General features: G+C 36.0%; 1 protein-coding gene across 6 annotated transcripts in view; it reads right to left on the bottom strand.

The window, feature by feature from the left end:
* Nucleotides 1-13070, bottom strand: part of chd6 (chromodomain helicase DNA binding protein 6) — a 65740-nt gene extending 52670 nt beyond the window's left edge. For 4 of the 6 annotated variants that reach the window (XM_032549222.1, XM_032549228.1, XM_032549226.1 and 1 more), the window contains exons 1-2: nucleotides 10242-13070; nucleotides 3511-3560 (exon numbers count right to left, since the gene is read on the bottom strand). In XM_032549222.1, the coding sequence (XP_032405113.1) occupies nucleotides 3511-3540 (30 nt within the window). In that variant the 5' untranslated portion in view covers nucleotides 3541-3560; nucleotides 10242-13070. The remainder of the gene's footprint in view (nucleotides 1-3510; nucleotides 3561-10241) is intronic. The other 2 variants (XM_032549224.1, XM_032549225.1) reach the window with 2 other exon arrangements.
* Nucleotides 13071-19586: the final 6516 nt, after the last annotated feature.

Raw genomic sequence — 19586 nt, 5'->3', positions numbered from 1 at the left:
TTTGGATAAACGTGTTTCTGCTTAGCTTGGTAATAAAAAGACGAATACTTTGGGATGTACTTAACATTTTCTACTTAAAGAAAATTATGTTCTAAATAAAAAATCTCCATCTGCATTGTGCTGGACAGGTAAACTTTGTATCATTCTTGAACTGCCGTTTGGGGCCGCATGTTAAAGTGCTGCCAATTAGCTGTTGCACTATGACGCAAACATGGGACTGCTGTTTTGTTCAGTCTGTCTATGCGTGTCTGTCCCTACCAAATAAACTCAAATAAATAAATTAACATCAGTCCAAGGGCCACAAATGAACTCAATACTTAAAGAATAAAATAAAGAATATAAACTCTAACGGCCAGTGGCTTCAAACAAAATGTTTAGCAAAGCAACAGCTGAATTCAGCGGCTTCCGTTAGAACAAAAAGATCTGCTGCGTTTCTGATAGAAAGGAGCCACAAAAACAACATTAATTTTGTTTGTTTTAAGCGGCGGCCGTCTCTGCACGTTTCCACGCTCAGATCGCACAAAACCGCTCCGTTTGAAGACGCTGCAGGTAGATAAACAACCGAACAAACGGTGCAAACAAAACGAGACGTCAGCTGAAGTCAGATTTGCACTGTAAAAACTCAACAGTGCTGGACACAAACAGAGGTTCACGAGAAACAACAACAAATCAATCCGTCTGTTTTCAACTAATCAAAGAATGAAAAAGTTTTGGGGGTTTTTGCCAAAAACTGTTATCTGTTGAATCTGTTAGAAAAAGAACAAAAAAGGTTTTGTTTTTCACATTTTCAATTTCAGTTTAAGGATCAAAAATAAGAATTGAAAACTTTGAGTTTGATTTTAATATTTTTTGCTCAGATCTTTGTGACCCAGAAATTATTCTACAAACTGAAGATTAACTGAAAATCCTGTAAACGAGAAGTGGGAAATATGAATGTTTAATTTTATCCCAACAAATCACAATAAAAATGATTTAAAAAACATTTCTTAATTTTTTTGGTGCCCCTTTATATTAAAATGGCTAAAAAGCAGTTCACAGATGTTATTAACTCCACTCTAAGCACATTATAACTCATTAATAACTGTTTATTATGCATTAATTAGGGGAGACAAGGAGACAAAATCTGCCTGTTCCTTACCGAATATTGAAACAAGTCTGTTCACCTATATATTTTATCTAAAGTTGCTATTGATTTATTAGTTAAGCGCAATAAGCATTCATAAATGTATTTTTTATATATATATATATACATATAGTCTCATTCTCTCCTTTAATTAATGCATAATAAACAATTATTCATGCTATATTAAGTATTTATAGATGAATGGATAACATATCTATAAACTATTTATTAGGGGAACCTTTTTGTAAAGTGGTACCATGTTTGTTTTAGCTAACTGTGAATGTCTGTGAATCCATGGCACAAAAACTGCTTTTGGAAAATATTCCCATTTGAAATAAGTTTCTTCAGAACGCCATTACTTAAAAAAGTGTGATTTATACCACTAAACTGCACACAGTAAATGGATTTAATTCTTTTCTAATTTACTATTAGTTAATAATAATGGAGAAAATTGTAAAAAAAAATAAATAAAAAAATAATACCGTTTCTTTTAAAAAAAAACATCAACTGAAATTTATCGAGACCATGACAAATCAAAACTAATATCTTTTCACAATACAATAAATGCCCAACTATTCAGGAGGGAGAAATTTTCAAAATTAGCTTAAATAATCTTTATTAAGTGATATTACTGCCAAAATGTAGTTTTATATATGTTGATACCAAATTCTGCATGCACTAAAATCTTAATACAAATTTCCTTCTTAAATGAATCCAACCAAAGCGTCACCAAATAACTCACACTTTGCATACAGAACAGATTCAACATCTTAAAATATTAAAGTCGGATTCGGTTCTCCAGCCCATTTTTCAATTTCTAATTTTTGATCTGAGAATAAAACTGAAAATGTAAAGAAAACTTTTTCACATAATTTTGTAGACAATTCAAAAGCCAAACAAACCAAATGATCACTTTTTCATTTTTTGATCTTTGGTTATCAACTGAAAGTAGAAATACATTTTTCAGACAGAACTTTTACAGATTTTGAAGGTTCCCAAAATGCCTAATAATGCAGATTAGTTAGGAAATGATTGCTATGAGTCATCTGGTAAATTTCATCCACTTATGCCTCCAACAATACAACATTGGTTGAAGCAAAACTTTATCAGAAATACCAAAATACAACTTATTTAGTGATTAATGTACAACATCACACATGGAAATCAGTTTTAAACACTTCAAAATGCTAAATTAGTGAATATTACCAGGTTTAGTTTTCATATGGTGCTGTAGGTCAGATGCAATATAAATCCAGATAAATATGTTGGTTGTCCTGTTCAACAATAAATACAATCAATCACTAAATGACACTAAATCAATCAAAAGCAATTCATGTATGTAGTCCATATTTAATCCACTTAAATGAGTAAATAAATAAACATATTTAATGTAAACAAACATTGTTATGATTATTCTTTTTTGTTGAAACCCTTCCGCTAATAGTGAAGCTAAGTGTGCTAACATTAGCACACTTAGCTTCCACTAAAAGAACTTTTTCCAAATTAATTCTAAATGATAATTTAATTTACTAATTTAAATTTTCCAGTTGAATGAAGTTCGACATCTATGTTGACGCTTTGGTAATTAATCGTTAATAATTCTTTATGTAGTTAGATGTTCATAGTTATGCTCTTATTTTGAAGTCGGTTTACACAGTTCTATTTCCTCCATTAAAGTTCTTTTTTCTCCCAAATAGTTTATTTCAAACAAGATATTAACATAAATATAATATTTAAAAGCATTAGAGAATGTGTAAATTATAATGTTAATGTATGATTTTGAATTGAAGTTAATGCTTTAGCATTAGCTTCTGCTAACTACTGTGCCAGCTTAGTGTTTTAAGGTCAGCACAACTAACTTTGTAGCTAATCTTATAAATTATCATTTGTTTTCTTACTTTTTAATACATTATGTTTCTCTGTAGTAGTGCATAAGCCTGAGCTGCAACTTCTTCGAATGTCTTAAAATAATTGTGAGTAAATGAAATAATAACCTGGTGGGTAAAAGCATTAAATAAAGATTAGTATGAGTGTGCTGGCTAAAAAAACAGAAGCGTCATCTCCAGAAAACCCACTAAAACCTCTGACTCATCTTTCAGCTCAGCCTGACTCATGATTATAAACAAGCATCATCCAAAGCAGAGCAAAATATCAAAATATATTTTAAAAAAACAAATAGTGAAGCTGATGGATCCAAACAACGCCAAGCTGAAAACATCCCTCAGATGATTTCCCATAATCCTCTTTAGGAATTAGTTAGGAAAACTCACACAGCAGTAATCCAGGTTTAACTGAGTGTTAAACTGGATTAAACAGAATATGTGTGAGATTTACCTGATCATTCATATCAATCTGGAGGTTAAATTCAGTAAAGTGGAAGTACAAACCTGCTGCTTGTCCTTCTTGAGGATTTTCATCTTCTATCCGTTCACAGCATCTGTCAACAGAAATAAATAAATCTGATCATTAAACATTAAGAAACTATCTGAGAGGGAGAAATAAAACAAACCTGGGTTAAATTGATTTAAAAACAGCAAAAGTTTAGAAATGTGAAATAAACCTGAGTACAAAATACTATAAAATATTAATTTTGCATAGTCGGTCCCCTTTAAATCCACTTTTAAATCTTTATTGTTGAAAACTGAGCTCCTGATTGGTTTGTAATCTGCTCCATTGCTCAGCCCAGTGGTGCCCAAAGATTTTCTGGGCCCCATATGGATTACAATAAAATCCCCCCCAAAAAGAAAAACAAAATCAACTGGTCCCACTTGTCTCAACTGGTCTTTGTTTTCAAACTCCCCTGAAGTTTATTTCACACTTCAGGTTGCAACAAAACAAACTGCAAACCATCTTTACAGTGAAACACTTTTGTGTAACTGTGTTTGCGGCACACTTGATGTGATAGGCGTGTGCATCAGACATTTATAGAAATACGGAACAAATGGGTTCAATATGGAACGCAACATTTAACAGCCAAATACGGGACCAGTCTGTATTTTATGGGAAGGATGGCAACCTTAGTTCCAGAGTGCAATGGTTCTAAAACGTACCGGTGTCCGTTGTCTTGTAAACAGAATAAATGGATATTTTCTGTCAGAGAATCCTTTGCTCATGCATACTATGAAACAAAACATATCTGCTTCCTACAATCCACAGAAAAAGAAACTACCGACAATACCGGTGTTAAGACAATTTGCGTTTCCCCATCAGATACGGTTCCCCAGCGTCTCCTCGCCGCTCCACACAATTACAAACTAAAACATTTCTGAAGAAATTTAAGCCGGGCCTGCCAAAGTGTGACCGTCGGTTGGAACCCAGCGTTCTGATGCTAAAACTTAGCATCAATGCTAAAGTAAGCTACAACCTAGTTAATAGCATTTGGAGTATCAATATTTTGTTGATCGACATGAACTCAATCCATTCAGTGTTCAAACATTAGTGTATATGCTAAAATTATAAAAAATGCTAATATTAGCCTAAACGCTATCAGTGACATGTGGGGTATCACTAGCATGACTTGCTCCATTCAGTATACTAAACATAGCTAATAAATAAAAGGCTAAACTGCCTATTTAATGGAAAAGGCAGTGCTGCCACTAGTTACTGCTAATGCTCGGCTGCTCAGGCCTAATAAAGAAAGATTTTTGATGCACTTTTCCTTTGAATTTGGTAAAAATCTGATAAATATTAGAGACACGTGTGATGCAGAAACAGAGAACATCTGCTAATCCTTACCCTTTCTGTTGAAAACTGTTCTCACATCAATGAAATCGGCGCTTTTTAAAAACATGATTACATTTATAAGCTTGATTTAAACAAAGTCTACACTACAAGTTTCCAAATTCCATATTAAATCAGTCTTATTAAAAATACTAAAGTATTTATTGTGATTTGTTTTCTGATTGGTGTAGAAATGGGATCCCTAAATTAGATCCATTTGGGGGGGAAAAGCCTGGTTCAAAAAGAGGCCTACACGTTTATGTGTTCAACACTTGAGCAACAGGAACTGAATTTGGGTCACTCTTTCTTTCTTAAAAAACATTTGTTGCATTAAGTGTAAGCATTTGTGATCCTAGTTTTCTTAAAATTAACAAAAAGCATGGTTATACTTACCATTAAAGAGAAAACAGAAAAGGTGGGTAATGAAAGAAAAATACTTTATGTTCCATTTCGGGACAATTTTAATTTTTCTTTAAGGTTGTTTTCCCACCTGGTATATTCTGATTGATTCAGGTCTAAATTGGAAACATTTGTTACATTTCCAGCTGCTGTGAAAACCAGTCAAACCAGCCAAACCTTTGGAAAACCTGTTCCCCTCCTGGCCTTTGGAGGCGCTGCACCAAGAACCATTAAAGGAACTAACACAAAAAACCTGTGAAGAAGACGACGAGCGCAACTGTCTTCTTTACAAAATGTAAACAAAAATGGAGTGGCATCAGAGTTTAGCAGTTGCAGGATTTCTCTTATGTCTCTGGTAAAAGTTATTGCTAGCCTAGCGCGTTTGTTTTGGTTATATTTACCCAGAATGCCCTGTGTTGTAGTCCACTTCCTGCTTTTGGAGCGATCTGGCGTTCACATATCCATTCAAACGGCACCAGAGTTCACTTTAATCAAAAAGAGACTGAAGTTTTTAGGTGAACCAGAATTCGATTATGCATTCACACTTCCTCAAGCGAACCGACCTTTGACTAGGCCAGAGGTCTGCAACCTTTAAAGTCAAAAAAGCCGGTTTTACCCTCAATCCAGCTAAATAAAACTAATTTAGAGCCAAAAATGTTAAACATTTTGTGAAAACACTGCTTATAATTTTTTTAAATGTCTAGTAGGGGTAGGCGATATGGAATTTGAATTTTATCCCGATATTTTGTATTACTACTGTGATAACAAAAAACTATTTAGGGAACTGCATGTCGCAGCATTCATAGCGCCACAAATGTAAAAGCTGCTCTTGAAAAACATTCCTATTTAAAATAAGTTTCTTCAGGACACTGAAAGAAGTGTGATTTGTATCACTAAACTGCACATAAATACTTAATTTAATTATATTTTCAAGTGTCACACTGCCAGATAGGACAAGTATTAAAAATAGTAATAATGATATTTTTGAATTTACTGATATTCATTGATGCTCTTGTGGGGAACAAAACTGGAGAGAAAATAGTAAAAATAACATTTTAATAAGTTTTTTGAATATTATATGAAATTTATTGTGACTTTAATTAAAATTCTTAACATAAGGAATTTTTCCACTATAAATGATAAACGATTCAATAAATTTTTAATGCCCACCCTTAATGTCAAGTAAAGAAAATGTGTTCATTTTATTTATGTTTTTAGATTTTAAACTAGAGAAAAACAACTTTTTTGCAATCAAGTGTATAGATATATTTCCTTCTATGTGATATTATATTTGGGGAAAATATTCTCTATTTTATTTCCACTAAAGTTAATACAAATAATTATATTAATAATTAATATAAATAATTATATTCAAAATGTTTGTGATTTTTATAAAGGTGATTGTGAAAACACAGTTTCCAACCTAAAGACAGTAAATAAACAAATAAATAAACATTACTGTTTCAGCTCATGAGGGAAAATCTGTTGGAAGGACAACTGTTACTCATGCACTCCACAAACTGTGAACGATTTGCATGATTAAAACCAACTGTCTGCCACACGCCTCAAGTTTTCCACCGCTCAGAAGTAGTGGCGGAAAACGCCCTGAACATGCCATGCTAACTGCAAGAAAAAAACAAAAGGGTGATGGAAGCACCATGCTGTGGGGACGACCTTCAGTCTTCAGCAGAAACAAGTTCTTACTTGTTTTGTTCATGATTTTTTAACAATTATTCCCTCTGGTTTTGGATGCTGAGCAGTTGGATTAATTTTTTCCACTCCTACTTTTTAAGCTTTTCTGCATTTGTTATGATGTGTAACCGTGGAAACAATGTATTTTTTTTACAGCGAATTAGCATCTCATTAGCTCAAATTACACCTAAGCTAAGAATCCCAGAGGAGTTGGAAAAAGACGCTTCATGGATGCAGAGCAGAGAAACATCATCTCCCCGACTCCAAAACCTTTTACTACCCAAACAGACAGAAAAGATGTCAAAAGAGGAGCAGCAAAAGCAAATGAAATGGATTAGCAGCTGGTGGTTTCATCCACAACAGGTTACTGTCATTCAGCAACCATCTTAAGTCAGAAACCTCTTTAGATTCGCTGCAAGACTGACTGCTACTGGAGATCCTTCCTGACCACAGCATCACCATCCACAACAACTGTTTCAGGACACAAGTTGCGGCAACATCCAAGGCTTGGCAACATAACAAATGTTATAAATGACGATAAACTGTCCCAGAAGTTATTACAATAAACAATAATATTGTTGTTTTGAGAAGCATAATAACAGTAATGACATTATAATGCAAAAACACATTCTAAAAGGTAAATAAAATTTAAATTCTAATGTACATTTTACATTGGAACTGGAAGACATAAGTATACAAAATAAACAAACAACAAATACAATGAATTATGAAGTCTCTATAAACAAAATTATCCTTAAAAAAAGGATGATTTAAGACCAAAACAATATAGTGGAGACTTTTGTCATCCAGTTTCTAGTAGAAAGAGAGAAAAACGATAACTCATGTAAATGGAAATTATTGAATTTATTTTAATTTATCATGTGATTAATTTTTTATTGCTTATTGTGACAGTACTGGTTAGAAGCCATGAAGGATACAGCTAGCATGTGGAAGAATGGAGAATCCTTCTGTCATTTTGTTGGATTTAAAACAGACAATATCTAGAAATTATGATACAAGATATCGGCATCAACATCGGTATCGGCCGATTTCCAACATTTATTTCCATCTTCTTGCTGTTTGTTTCTGGAGGTGGAGCAAGGAAGTTACCATTTGTCATGTGACAGCGGTAGTGATGCAGCAACGGATTGTGGGTAGTTTAACTGAAAAACCGGAGAAGTGAGTGGTGTAGACATTTTTTTTTCTAAGTTGTCAAAAGGTTAGCAAAATATAAGTAATATAGGTAAATATCAGTTATGAGTAGGTCTGGGCAATAAATCAATAATAATATGAATCGCAATGCATGATAAATATCAATGGGCTCTTTCCACCTGCCGCGATGACGTTACATCCGAATGCGCAAATGCGGCTCTCTTGTTTCCGCTTTGAGTTACCATGACAGATAGAAAAGACAAAGTCGTATTTCAGACACAAATAAAACAATACTATGAACATTGTTGTCTTCCTAATATAATGGGCTTTTAAGTTTTCATGGATTTCCAAGCGGTCCTGAATTAAGAAGACGGTGGCTTGTAAATATTCATCGCTACCAGTTAAAGCTAACGCCGCACAGCAAAGTTTACAGCCTTCACTTCACTCCGGATCAACTTCTTCAGCCTAAAGCAGAAGGTAAAGGAGCCTCCTGTGTTATTTCCATGGACTCACTTCTGTATTCAGCCTGAAAGACAGTTTATGGGAACGAGAGAGCAGACCAGAGCCAGACAGCCGAGCTACTGATCCGCCTGTACACACTGCTGTAAACACCGTCCTGCTTCACAAGAACATGCAAAACTAATAAAGCGAAGTAACACGGAGACCTTAAGGAACACAGTTATATTTTTCTAAAAGCAACAACTCTGAACCTGAACCGTCAGCTGAACTAGAACTCCGACACCAGAGCTGCTCTACTGTTAAGCTATGGGCTTGTTGTTCCTCAGGCTTCAGAAGCAAAAGCCTGAACCTTAAAATCCCCGTTACTTGGTCTCTGACACTAACGACAATAAACCACGTAATATACTTGAACATATGGTAAAAACATTGTCCGTTAATGAATGATGAAAAATGTTTAGATACTTAAATAGCACATTTTTATAAGAAAAAATGTGCTACTTTTCTTTTTATAAGAAAAATGTCAGAGAATATTGCCTACTAGCATAAGCTAAAGCTAATGTTAGCCACAAAGTTTAAAGAAAGTAAAACTCACCTTCGTATCTGTGAATGTATAACGAGGCGAACATCTAAAAACCTTTCTCCAGCTTATTGTCGGGGCTTCGGATCGATGTTCATCATTAACTGTTACCTTGGACAAGCCCTGCAAACACCCAGGGTGAAGAGCCATTTTCAATAGACTGGAAAAGATTGAGCCGCTTTTCCCCGAACGCGGAAGCTGAGGTGCAAAGAGCCCATAGATAAAATATTCAATATTGACTTTACTCTGATCCAGAGCCGCACAGCATTCTGGGAAATGTAGGCAAAGGAAAGACTAGCTGCTCAACCTCTCACTAGCTAAGCTGGTTTAGTGGCATCAACTCACTCACTCTTTGATTACCTAGCAACAACCTGTTGAGTAACTTGCTCAGCAGCATTTAAGATATTTAAAACCACAAAACTAATCAGTAATTATTGATATCCACTGATACGAAATGTTTATATCGTGATACGTTTTTGCAGCCATATCATCCATAACGGTAATACAAATATCGGCCCAAATTTTCAAATAGAAAACAAGCTTTTTTCTCTGTTTATGCATAATAGGAAATAAAAATGGCAAACTGGTTGACTCTAGTAGCATGTAACGTAACATAAATATGCATGCATGCATTCAGACGGGAGTGAGGTGTGTTAGCATTCAGCTGCCATCCTTTGTCTCCAACACCTGGTCAGGTGTGCGTGAGCTCTCCCGCACACCTGGCTGCTGTAATGAGTCAGGAGGCTAAGAGGCTAATAAGAGCCTAGCCGTCCTCAAACCTCTTTTTAATGAAGGCTAGCAGCTGCGGGGGCTAACGCGGCTAGCTGCCACAAGTTGGGAGAGCTGGCTAAGGATGGGAAGAGAAGTTGGCGGTGAGGAGAACCGAAAACCGGGAGGGAGAAGCAGCGGATAAAACCGGGAGGAAGGAGAAACGGAGACCGAGAGTCCTGTTTGGTGTTAGCCCCCGCAGCTAGCTCAGAGCTAGCTTCTGTAATGTCACTGCATCGCTGCTGTAAATACATCCAAACAGCCGCCTGTCTCCTTTACACGTGTGGACAGCCGCTAAAAACTCCGTCTTCCCGGGGAGAGAAAAGCCTCTCCCCACGGCGGACAGCTCACCTGCTCCGGACTCCCGGCCGCAGTCTCACCCCGGCGAGCCCGAGAAGCGGAGAAAAAGAGGCGCCCGCTGCTTTTTTTATTTCCAAGGACACAAAATCGCCATGACAGTTTAGAAAAATGCATAAAAAATTAGCACGCAACGGAGAGGGAGGGAGGGAGAGAGGGATGGGGAGGGAGGGAGAAAAGAGGAGTGGAATATCTATTTAATCCACATAAAGCTTCCAGCAGCCCGCACCGCGTTCAGCCTGGATGCGGGACTCCAGCTCCCGTCTGCACCCGCAAACATCATCGCCCCGCATCCCCAACTTAGAGGACGATTCTTACCTAAAATGGCCTCTGCAGCAGCCAAAACACAAACAGCCTTTTTTTAAATTTCACTGGGAAGTTTGGCTGCTGCAGCCAGCCTAACCTCGGCTCTCCGGATCTCACATTTTCCATTGGCTGCAGCCTTTAGCGCAGCTGGCTTCCCGCATGTTTCCATTGGTCCCGCAGCTGTCACGCAAAGCAAGCCGAGCCGGGTTTGTCTGAGAGCTATCGCGGCACCCCCGGGCTGTTTCTTTTTTCCTTTTTTCTCCCTTCTCACTGAATCGCATTGCTGTGTGTCTGGGTTTTGTTCTTACCGCAGAGCTGCGGGAGGATCCAGTCCGCTTCCCACCGCAGGATCCGGCGTTCCCCCCTCTAATGCAACAAAGCCGAGGGGTTTGCATTTCTCCGCCGCTGCCTGCTGCATCCACCAATCATGTCGCTTTTTGCTGCTCCATCACTGCCGGGTCTGAAGGGCGGAAGGAAAGAAAAGCAAAGCGGCATTCCAGGTTCCGCTTCCCGGATGCTCAGCCTGGCTGCGGGGCTGGAAACCGCTGGAAGCTCCGGCTTACGGTCACTGTAGGTAGGAACAGTGGAGCACATTTTTAGATCAGACATTTTCTAGAAAAAAAAGTTTCTTTGAGCTCAAGAAGATGTAAATGCGCAAGAAAAAAACTTTGTAATTTTGAGATTAAATTCAGAAATTTTCCAGGAAAGAAAACTTGGAAATTTCTGAACTATGACAGTTGAACACGTTTGAGAAAAAACTGAAGCTTTAAGATTAATCTAAAAAAACAAAAAAACAAAACAAGAATATCAGCAGAGCTGAAAAAGTTGTAAATTTGTTAATAAACAAAATTCTGAAATGTTTAGATTAACGAGTCTCAGAAATATTTCAGAAAAAACTTTGAGATTCTTTGAGTTCAAATAGTTTGCAAGAAAAAACATTCAAATTTTGAGATTTCTCTTAGAAAGTTTCTAGAAAAATGTTGGAGATTCTTAAGAGTTCAGAAAGATGTACATTTCCATGCTTATAATAATTTAGTGCTTATTCCACAAAATTAATGAATCTCAAATTTTCTAGAAAAATCTGAGCTCCAAAAGTCATAAATTTGCAAAGAAAATCAACATTTTGAGATCGATTTCAAAAACTTGGACATTCTTTGAATTAAAAAAATTGTACATTTGTGAGAAGAAAAAAACATTTTTTTGATTACTCTTTCTCTTTAAGTTTCTGAGTTCAAAAATTGTAAATGTGATTAATCTTGAAAATTTTCCAGAAAATCCCAAGGAAATTCTCAACACTAGAAGTTGAAATTTGCAAGGAAAAAAAAAAAAATTTACATCTTTTCAATTTTTCGGTTGTCAAAAATTTTTTACCTTTGAAACTCAGAAATTTTCTAGGTTTTTCAGGAAGATTTTTGAGAATTACTAATTTTTTCTGGAAAACGTATAACATTTTGAGCTCAGAGAATCTCCCAATTAATTTTTTTTGTAGAAACTTTTTTTTTTAGCTCAATCTAAAAATTTCTGAATTTTTTTGGCAAAAAATAGATTTTTTCCTCCCATCTTATAACTACGATGGCCCTATTGCCACTTTTCAAGGGAAATTGTAAGTTTGTTTCTACCTACAATGTGCCGTCTGTGTGCCTGATTACAGGAAAACATTTCTTTGTCTCTCAGTTTCACCTGCAGAGCAAATATTCTCCAGCCAGTTCCTATTCTGTCATTAAAAACATAAAAATCAGCCCTCATGCATTGGTTTTGCATTTTTACATTTCTTGACAGAAAAACAAACAAATTCTAAGTGTCAAAGTTGGATTTCTATGACCAACCCTTGCATCAAAATCTAACATGGCTGCCACGTATCATCTGATATTGATCATGTGTCTGTTGTTATTGATTTATTGCCCAGCCCCAAAGTTAATCAAATGTTTGCTCTGTCCATGAATCTCAAGACGCTCCGGACCTCTGAATTTTATTATTTCATTTTAATTTTTAGGTCTTTTAGACCTTAGACAGGAGAATTAAGACATTTCCTTCAATGGGACATTGTTTTTCCAATCCAATTTTATTTATAAAGCACTTTAAAAAACATAGAAAAATAAGAATAAAATACAACATTTGATCAAAAAGACAAACAGCTAAAATTACAATTGCAAATATTAAGAACAATTAACGGAGAATGACATGATAATGAATTCAACAACTCACATGGCATCATGTTTTTGTTGAAAGTGACAAAAAAGCACATAGTTGCAACAAAAAATATTTTTTCAACTGTTGATGTTAAAAATATAATCTTTCTATTTTAAGATGTTGCTTATTCATGAACTGCACCTCAAACCAACAGTTATATTGGTGCAACTAGAATTAATCCCAAATTACCTTGGTAACAAGAGGCTAACATTATGCTTCTATTCCCAACCTCAATTAATCTGAAAGTTTGTGGACTTTGTTTAGAAAACGAGTTCAGTAGAGCAACAGTTAGTAACATTTAGATGTAAAATTAGCTAAAATGCACTTCAATCTGGAGAGACTCAGACAGAGAAAGGGAAACAATTAGAAAAGTTTATTAACAACATGAGTTAAGTCTTTGGCGCTCGGGCCCCGGCTGAGGTCATCTATTGTCGCAAACTTTGCGTTGGGCTCGGATGAACATTCCGGACGCTGAACGGAACGTCATCCCCCGGGACCCGACACTGGTGGTGGAGGCGATGAGGGATGCGGCCGGATGGCCGAGCGAGTGGCGGTGCGGGGGTGGAGGTGGGTTGAGCTCTGCTGGAAAGCCAGAGACGCCGTGGATGGAGATCCTTTTCAGCTGGAGCTCTGTCGGAGATGGGCGTGACTTGGATTTGGACCAGCATTGGTTAATCAGCGGTGATGAGCTGGAAGCGCCGGTTGGATGATGCAGGTGGGGCTAAAGAGTCTTCCAGATTGAATTTACGCCTAGGCTTCATAACATTAATAAGTTAAAATCATAAAGAAAACGTGGCAAACCCTGTATGTGATTACATTTGTCTGAAATAGACGCTAAAATGTAATACTTCCAAAGAAAACAGAGCGGATCCTAATGCGTACTGCAGTTAAACATGGCAACAGAAAAAAAGCTGTCGGTTACCGGCGGTTGCTATGGTAACCACCAATGTAACTTAATACAGCAATAAATGTGTGGAGAAAACAATTTCTCGACTAAACAAAAGAAACAAGTTTTAGTACTGCTCGTCCTTCTCTCTATCATCTACTGAGAATTTCAGTCACATTCTTAATTTTTTATGTGATTTTTACTTAACCTTGCTGTTTTTCTCACTTATAGTTTCAGTTATATTTACTTAAAGGAGCAGTTACTCATTTTCCAGGTAAATAATCAAGTAACTATGTTACATCCAGTTATTATAAAGATATATGACTTCCTAATTCAATGCCTTGAAATTGGGCCTCTGTCTCTTTAAAAGCTCCTGCTCTTTCTGAAGCTCCGCCTTCAGGAACTCATCCCAACATGGCTGATCTGTTAACCCTTTAACAACATTTTTACCAGTGTTTCACTGTGAAGCAGCTCCTATAATGAGCTCAGCAGTTTGCTAATTGCTGCTGCCTAGTCTGAAGGAGCTCTGTGGTGGAGGAGCTGCTCTTCGAAGGCGGGGCTACGTCCACTCAGGCGTTTTACCCTTGATGGTTGCCATGAAGATTAAGAAATTAGAATTTCTCAAACATGCATAAAAGAATCAAAGCAACAACAGATAATTTTTTGATGAAGGAATAACATTGTAACAGTTTTACATGATACTGCCTCTTTCATTTCTTTTGTTAATGTACTAGTTACAATTATTCATATTAACTAATTTTTTTTAGTTGTAGTTATGCAATTGATGAAGTACATTTAAGATATTTCACTGGTTTTTGACTGCACCAAAATGGTTTTTTTTATTTTTAGAGTGGTTTACTATTATTACTATTCTGCATTTGCTTTATTTTCTTGCTTTTCTGTGCAATGTTAGTAAACATGCTTTTTATCATTTTAAATAATTACATGCTCCCGCTGAATCAATGTTAGTAATTTTTTTCAGTGCAACAGATCATCTTTTGCAGAAAACACATTTTAAAACAAACTTCCACTGGAGAATCAAACACAGCTACAGAAATGGATGAATGAATTTCATGGGTGGAAGGATTTCAGAGGGAAAAACTGGATCACTGCAGGCAGAATATGAAATAAAAACAGTGAAAGTTGAATGTGAAGCTGATTGAATGTGGATTTAAACTCCAAATTTTTGTTTGAAAAGCAACTAAAAAACTGTTTATTTAGTTGTCCTGATCTAATTTACTGTAGCATATTGTGGGGGGAAAAAAACAACTAGTTACCAAAATGTGATGTCTGAAGATGAAATCTCAGGGCATACACTGCAAAAACTATGAAATCTCATCAAATAATTTTTGGTCTAGTTTAGTGCAAAAATCTTAGTTAACTAAAAATAAGACAAAACTAAGTTGCAGTGGCTGCATAGGACCCCCACACCACCAGAGGGCCCCCAAGAGCATCAGGCTAGCATGATAAAATACATGTATAAATTTAAAATAATGAATAAACTAACTGCTACTAAACATGGAAAACCAATTTCTTTGTTATTTTTTATTTTTGATACACAATCGATTTAATTCTCCCTGCTGTTGCCACTATTGGGGAAATAAACGTTATTAATCTTGTTTACTTTAAATTTAGTGTTTATCGGCTGATATTACCTTTCAGATTATTATGGATCAGTAAATTCTCCTGTCCTGTTATGAGAGACCACTTGTAATCATTTTGTTTTATGTAATATAATTTATTTGTTGGTTAACATGGTTTTTTAATTACAAATGTCTGATAAGTATTGAGTGGGTAACTGATGTGTTTTATTCAATTGAGATAAAGGATAGGAGTAAATAAATGTTCACTTCTTCCTACAGAGTAAAGACAAGTTCATTATTTTCTTCTTGGTTATGCATTCATGATTTCTCTTGCCCTATTGGTGACTTATTGTTTTTGTTTTTAAAAATCTGTTTGATATCAATAAATAAATAATTAAAACAACACTTAAATACCACTCTGACTTTAACCTTACACTTGCTACATAAGGTATCTTAGGAATGATGAAGAATCTGACGTTGACATGTTGGAGTGGGGGGCCCACAAATGAAACTCGATGGGGCCCCAAAAGGTTTTGAACCAGTCCTGGATTTTTTAAAAGTTATAGATCAACTGGAAGATTATTTCACTTAAAACATGAGAAAAATGTTTTATAAGTGAAATAATAATAATAATAAAAATCAATATTAAGAAATTGTTGCCTTAAAACAAGCTCCAATATCTTTATGAAAAGTTACTAATAAGTTAGTTTTGTCTTGTAATTAGATAAAATAAGTGTAAAATAGACCAAAAATTCTTGGTAACATTTTGTGTTTTTGCAGTCTTGAGATGATGTTTCTGTTTGAAATTCATTTGTTATTAATAAAGAAAAATTTTCAGCGTTGTTCAAAGTTATTTTTTGCTTGTTTACTAACATTTTACAGTTCATAATAGTTGAAAAACTCAAAGGTTCCTCCATCTTTTTGGTCCAAAATCATCTCCTTCTCCTCTTCCTTTGTTTTCAAATTGAGGACAAACAGTTGCTCATAATTGCTGCAGCGCTGCTAAAAACCAGCAGGTGTTTGCAGATTTTTACAAGATTTCACCCTCTGAACTCTGATGTCCACTACAGTTTCAGTTTTCCTTGTGAACAGGAGACGTTTTAATCACCAAGTTGAAGGAAAATCTAATCGTAAAATGGGGGAAAACTAAAAAAGAGGAGATGTTCTGGTCAGGAAAGAGTTAATGTGCTCCTGCAATCCCTGCAGATCCTGTCTGGTTTCTCCTTCCTCTCGTCTTCATCCCTCCTCCTCTGCCTCGCGCCTTCCTTCCTCCAGTCACTTTGGCCCTGAGCCCAGAAAGAGCTGGAAGACCCAGCGCCGTTTTTTCTTTTTTCTTTTTCCGTTCACCACACTCCCAAAAATGTCCAGATTAGTTCAGAGTTTCCTTTTGAACTTCCTCCTCCTTTAGCACAGAACTCAGCAGGACGTCTGCGTAAACGACCAAATAAAACTATTTCTGCATGTTTGTGTTTGTAGTGGTAGTCGTCTGAACTCACGCTGTTTCACCTAGTGGGCTAATGATCCGCCATGCAGCAGCAAACCTCCTCCTTTCTCTCATTTTGTGGTTTTAAAGATACCTAAAACAAAACCCCACCGCCGTTTATTTAAAGGTTTCAGATTAAAACGTAATGTTTAAACTGTGAAAAATTGTTCCCTCACCATAACGACTTCTTCTGGGCTTTTTGTTTTTTTTGGCAAAAGAGCGTGTTTCAAATTTTAATATCAGAAAAAAATGCTGTAGTCTGATTATTTCATTCATGAAAAGATAAATTATCCAAAAAAACCTGGCTTTAAGTTAAATCACCAGTTATTTTCCCCCAGACTCTGCTGGGGTTGCTAGGTAACGGGCGGAACTCTTCTGGGGTTGCTAGGTGATGGGCGGAACTCTGCTGGGGTTGCTAGGTGACGGGAAGAACTCTGCTGGGGTTGCTAGGTAACGGGAAGAACTCTGCTGGGGTTGCTAGGTAACGGGCAGATCTCTGCTGGGGTTGCTAGGTAACGGACAGAACTCTGCTGGGGTTGCTAGGTAACGGGCGGAACTCTGCTGGGGTTGCTAGGTGACGGGCAGGGCTTAGCTGGGGTTCATAAGTTTTTGAAACAGCTCATTTTTCAGACAGCAAAAAACATGAACATATTGACAATATTGATGCTTTTTAAGCGCTTGGGTTGTTTTTAGACGCAGTTAAAACCCAAATGAAGTACAAAGATGTGCAAACGTGAATTTTACTTATTATCTCCCCTTTAAAATGAACATGTTTGACAACAAGAAATAGGCTTAAACTTCTTTAAAGGGGCAGCATAGCATGAAATCAACTTTTTTGATCTTTTCATCATGTTATAATGTCATCTAAAACAAACCTGGAGTGTTGCCTTGATTGTTTCATGCATGTTTGAGAAATCCTTTCATCTCCATGGCAACTGTTCAGCTGTGCAAAACGCCTCGGTGGATGTAGACACACCTTCGAGGTGCAGCTCCTCCCCCACTCAGCTCCTTCAGACTAGCCAGCAGCAATTAGCAAACACCTGGTGGATCTTTGAATCTAATTATACTATCCACTTTTCAGTGAAATGCTGGTGAAAATGTTAACGGGTTAATAGAGGAGCCATGTTGTGATGACTTCCTGAAGGCGGTGTTCCTGTAAGAGCAGGAGTTTTTAAAGAGACAGAGGCCCAATTTCAAGGAGTTAAATTACAATGTTATATTTCTTTTAAGTCATATTTGATATTTAAAGCATTTTTATAACATAGTTACTTGATTTTTGCTATGTGCCTGCAAAATACAAAATAATTCCCCTTTAAGAAACAACATATTTTGCTCTGAAAAAAAATGTTTCCATTGCTAAAATATATGAAAAAACTAGAGTTCTTTTCTAAATTGAGGTGATTCAGCAAATTTATTTTGGAAATGTCAAATTGTGCAACTATGTGCTGAATGGAACCACATCTAGTGAGAATAACCGAACAAACAGAATATATAAGAAAACAATCAAGAACTGATCGAGACAGAAAGAAAACAGAAAGTAAAAGTTGAAACATCTTTGGATCATGAGGTCCCTCATGACTCGTATGAAGAGAAGTATAACATTGACATTTCTGCTCATTTGCTCCTTTATGCTGCTGCTGCTGATGAAATTTAAGGAGGAAAATAAAAAAACTGCAGATGTCATTTGAAGTAATCCTCTATATGTTCAAGTGCATCGTGTTTTGACTTGACTTTGACTTTAGGTGATCATTACGATGTTTAAAACATCTGTACATCTGTAATGTTTATGCAAAACTTGCACAAAATGCAAAGTGGATAAAAGTAAAACCTTTTCATAAAATCTTACAAAGACACATCTTCATCTCCAAAGGTTGAACTTTTATTAATTTTCAGGTATAACCAGTCATATTTCAGGGGGAAATAACAGTCAGATTCTGTCATGATTTGTTCCTTATCATCAAAATAACAGGAACAGAAAAACATGGAGGGATCCCAGCAAAACGGTCGATAAAGTTTCGGTTTTCTGCTTCACGAGGTTGTGAGTTGTAGCTACAGCTTCAGCTAACATGCTAAACCTGCACAGATGAGCTCTCATGTTCACATGCTAAAAATGTTTGCAGTATTTTTAGTTGGCTGCTGCAGCTTTGAGCATCAACCTGGTGGCCTACTTTATTTTTACTCTCTGCAGCAGCAGCGTCAAACTCATTTTCAATTTGGGTCGCATCAAAACCATAAATGTTCTCAAAGCGCCACTTGTGATAAAATACAACAACTAACTGTTAAAATTTTAGCAAATAACTGTTTCTGCAGTTTGATCGGTACTTCTTAAAAATTAATTTTATTGAACATATTTTCACACTGATCAGTCCCTCCAGGATTAAATATGTTTTGGTGAGTTTTGCAATAAAAATGTCTGATTTTGTGGTGCTAATTTAGAAATAGTTGCAAGGCATTTTGTAATATTTGTGCTCATATAAACAACAGAATATTAAACTCATTCTAGATTTAAAAAACATCTACATTATTTAAGTTTTATAAAAAGAAATTTAATTAAATTTCTGAGTTTGAAAAGGCCAAAATTTGTGCGATATTTCAGAAATAGAGATTAATCTAAAAAAATTTGACATTTTTAAGTTTGAAAAGTCAAAAATTTGTGAGAAAAAAACCTTAAAATTCTTTGAAATTTCTGAGTTCGCAAATTTTTGACTTTTGCTGAAGCAGCAGTAGTGCAATTAAGAAATACTGACACCAGCAGGTGAGAATTAGCATCACTGGAACCAACCATTTTGATCATTTTTGCAAAAGATTTGCAAAAACAACTCACAGCTTGGCAGAGTTAGAAAAAATCTGAGGATCTGAAAATTTTGTGCAAATTTCTATCATCCAGAAAT

The sequence above is a fragment of the Xiphophorus hellerii genome, chromosome 20 (genome assembly GCF_003331165.1).
Source record: "Xiphophorus hellerii strain 12219 chromosome 20, Xiphophorus_hellerii-4.1, whole genome shotgun sequence".
In the NCBI taxonomy this organism is placed as follows: domain Eukaryota; kingdom Metazoa; phylum Chordata; class Actinopteri; order Cyprinodontiformes; family Poeciliidae; genus Xiphophorus; species Xiphophorus hellerii.
Note: the sequence above shows the minus strand (reverse complement) of the source record. Positions and strands in the feature narration are given on the sequence as shown.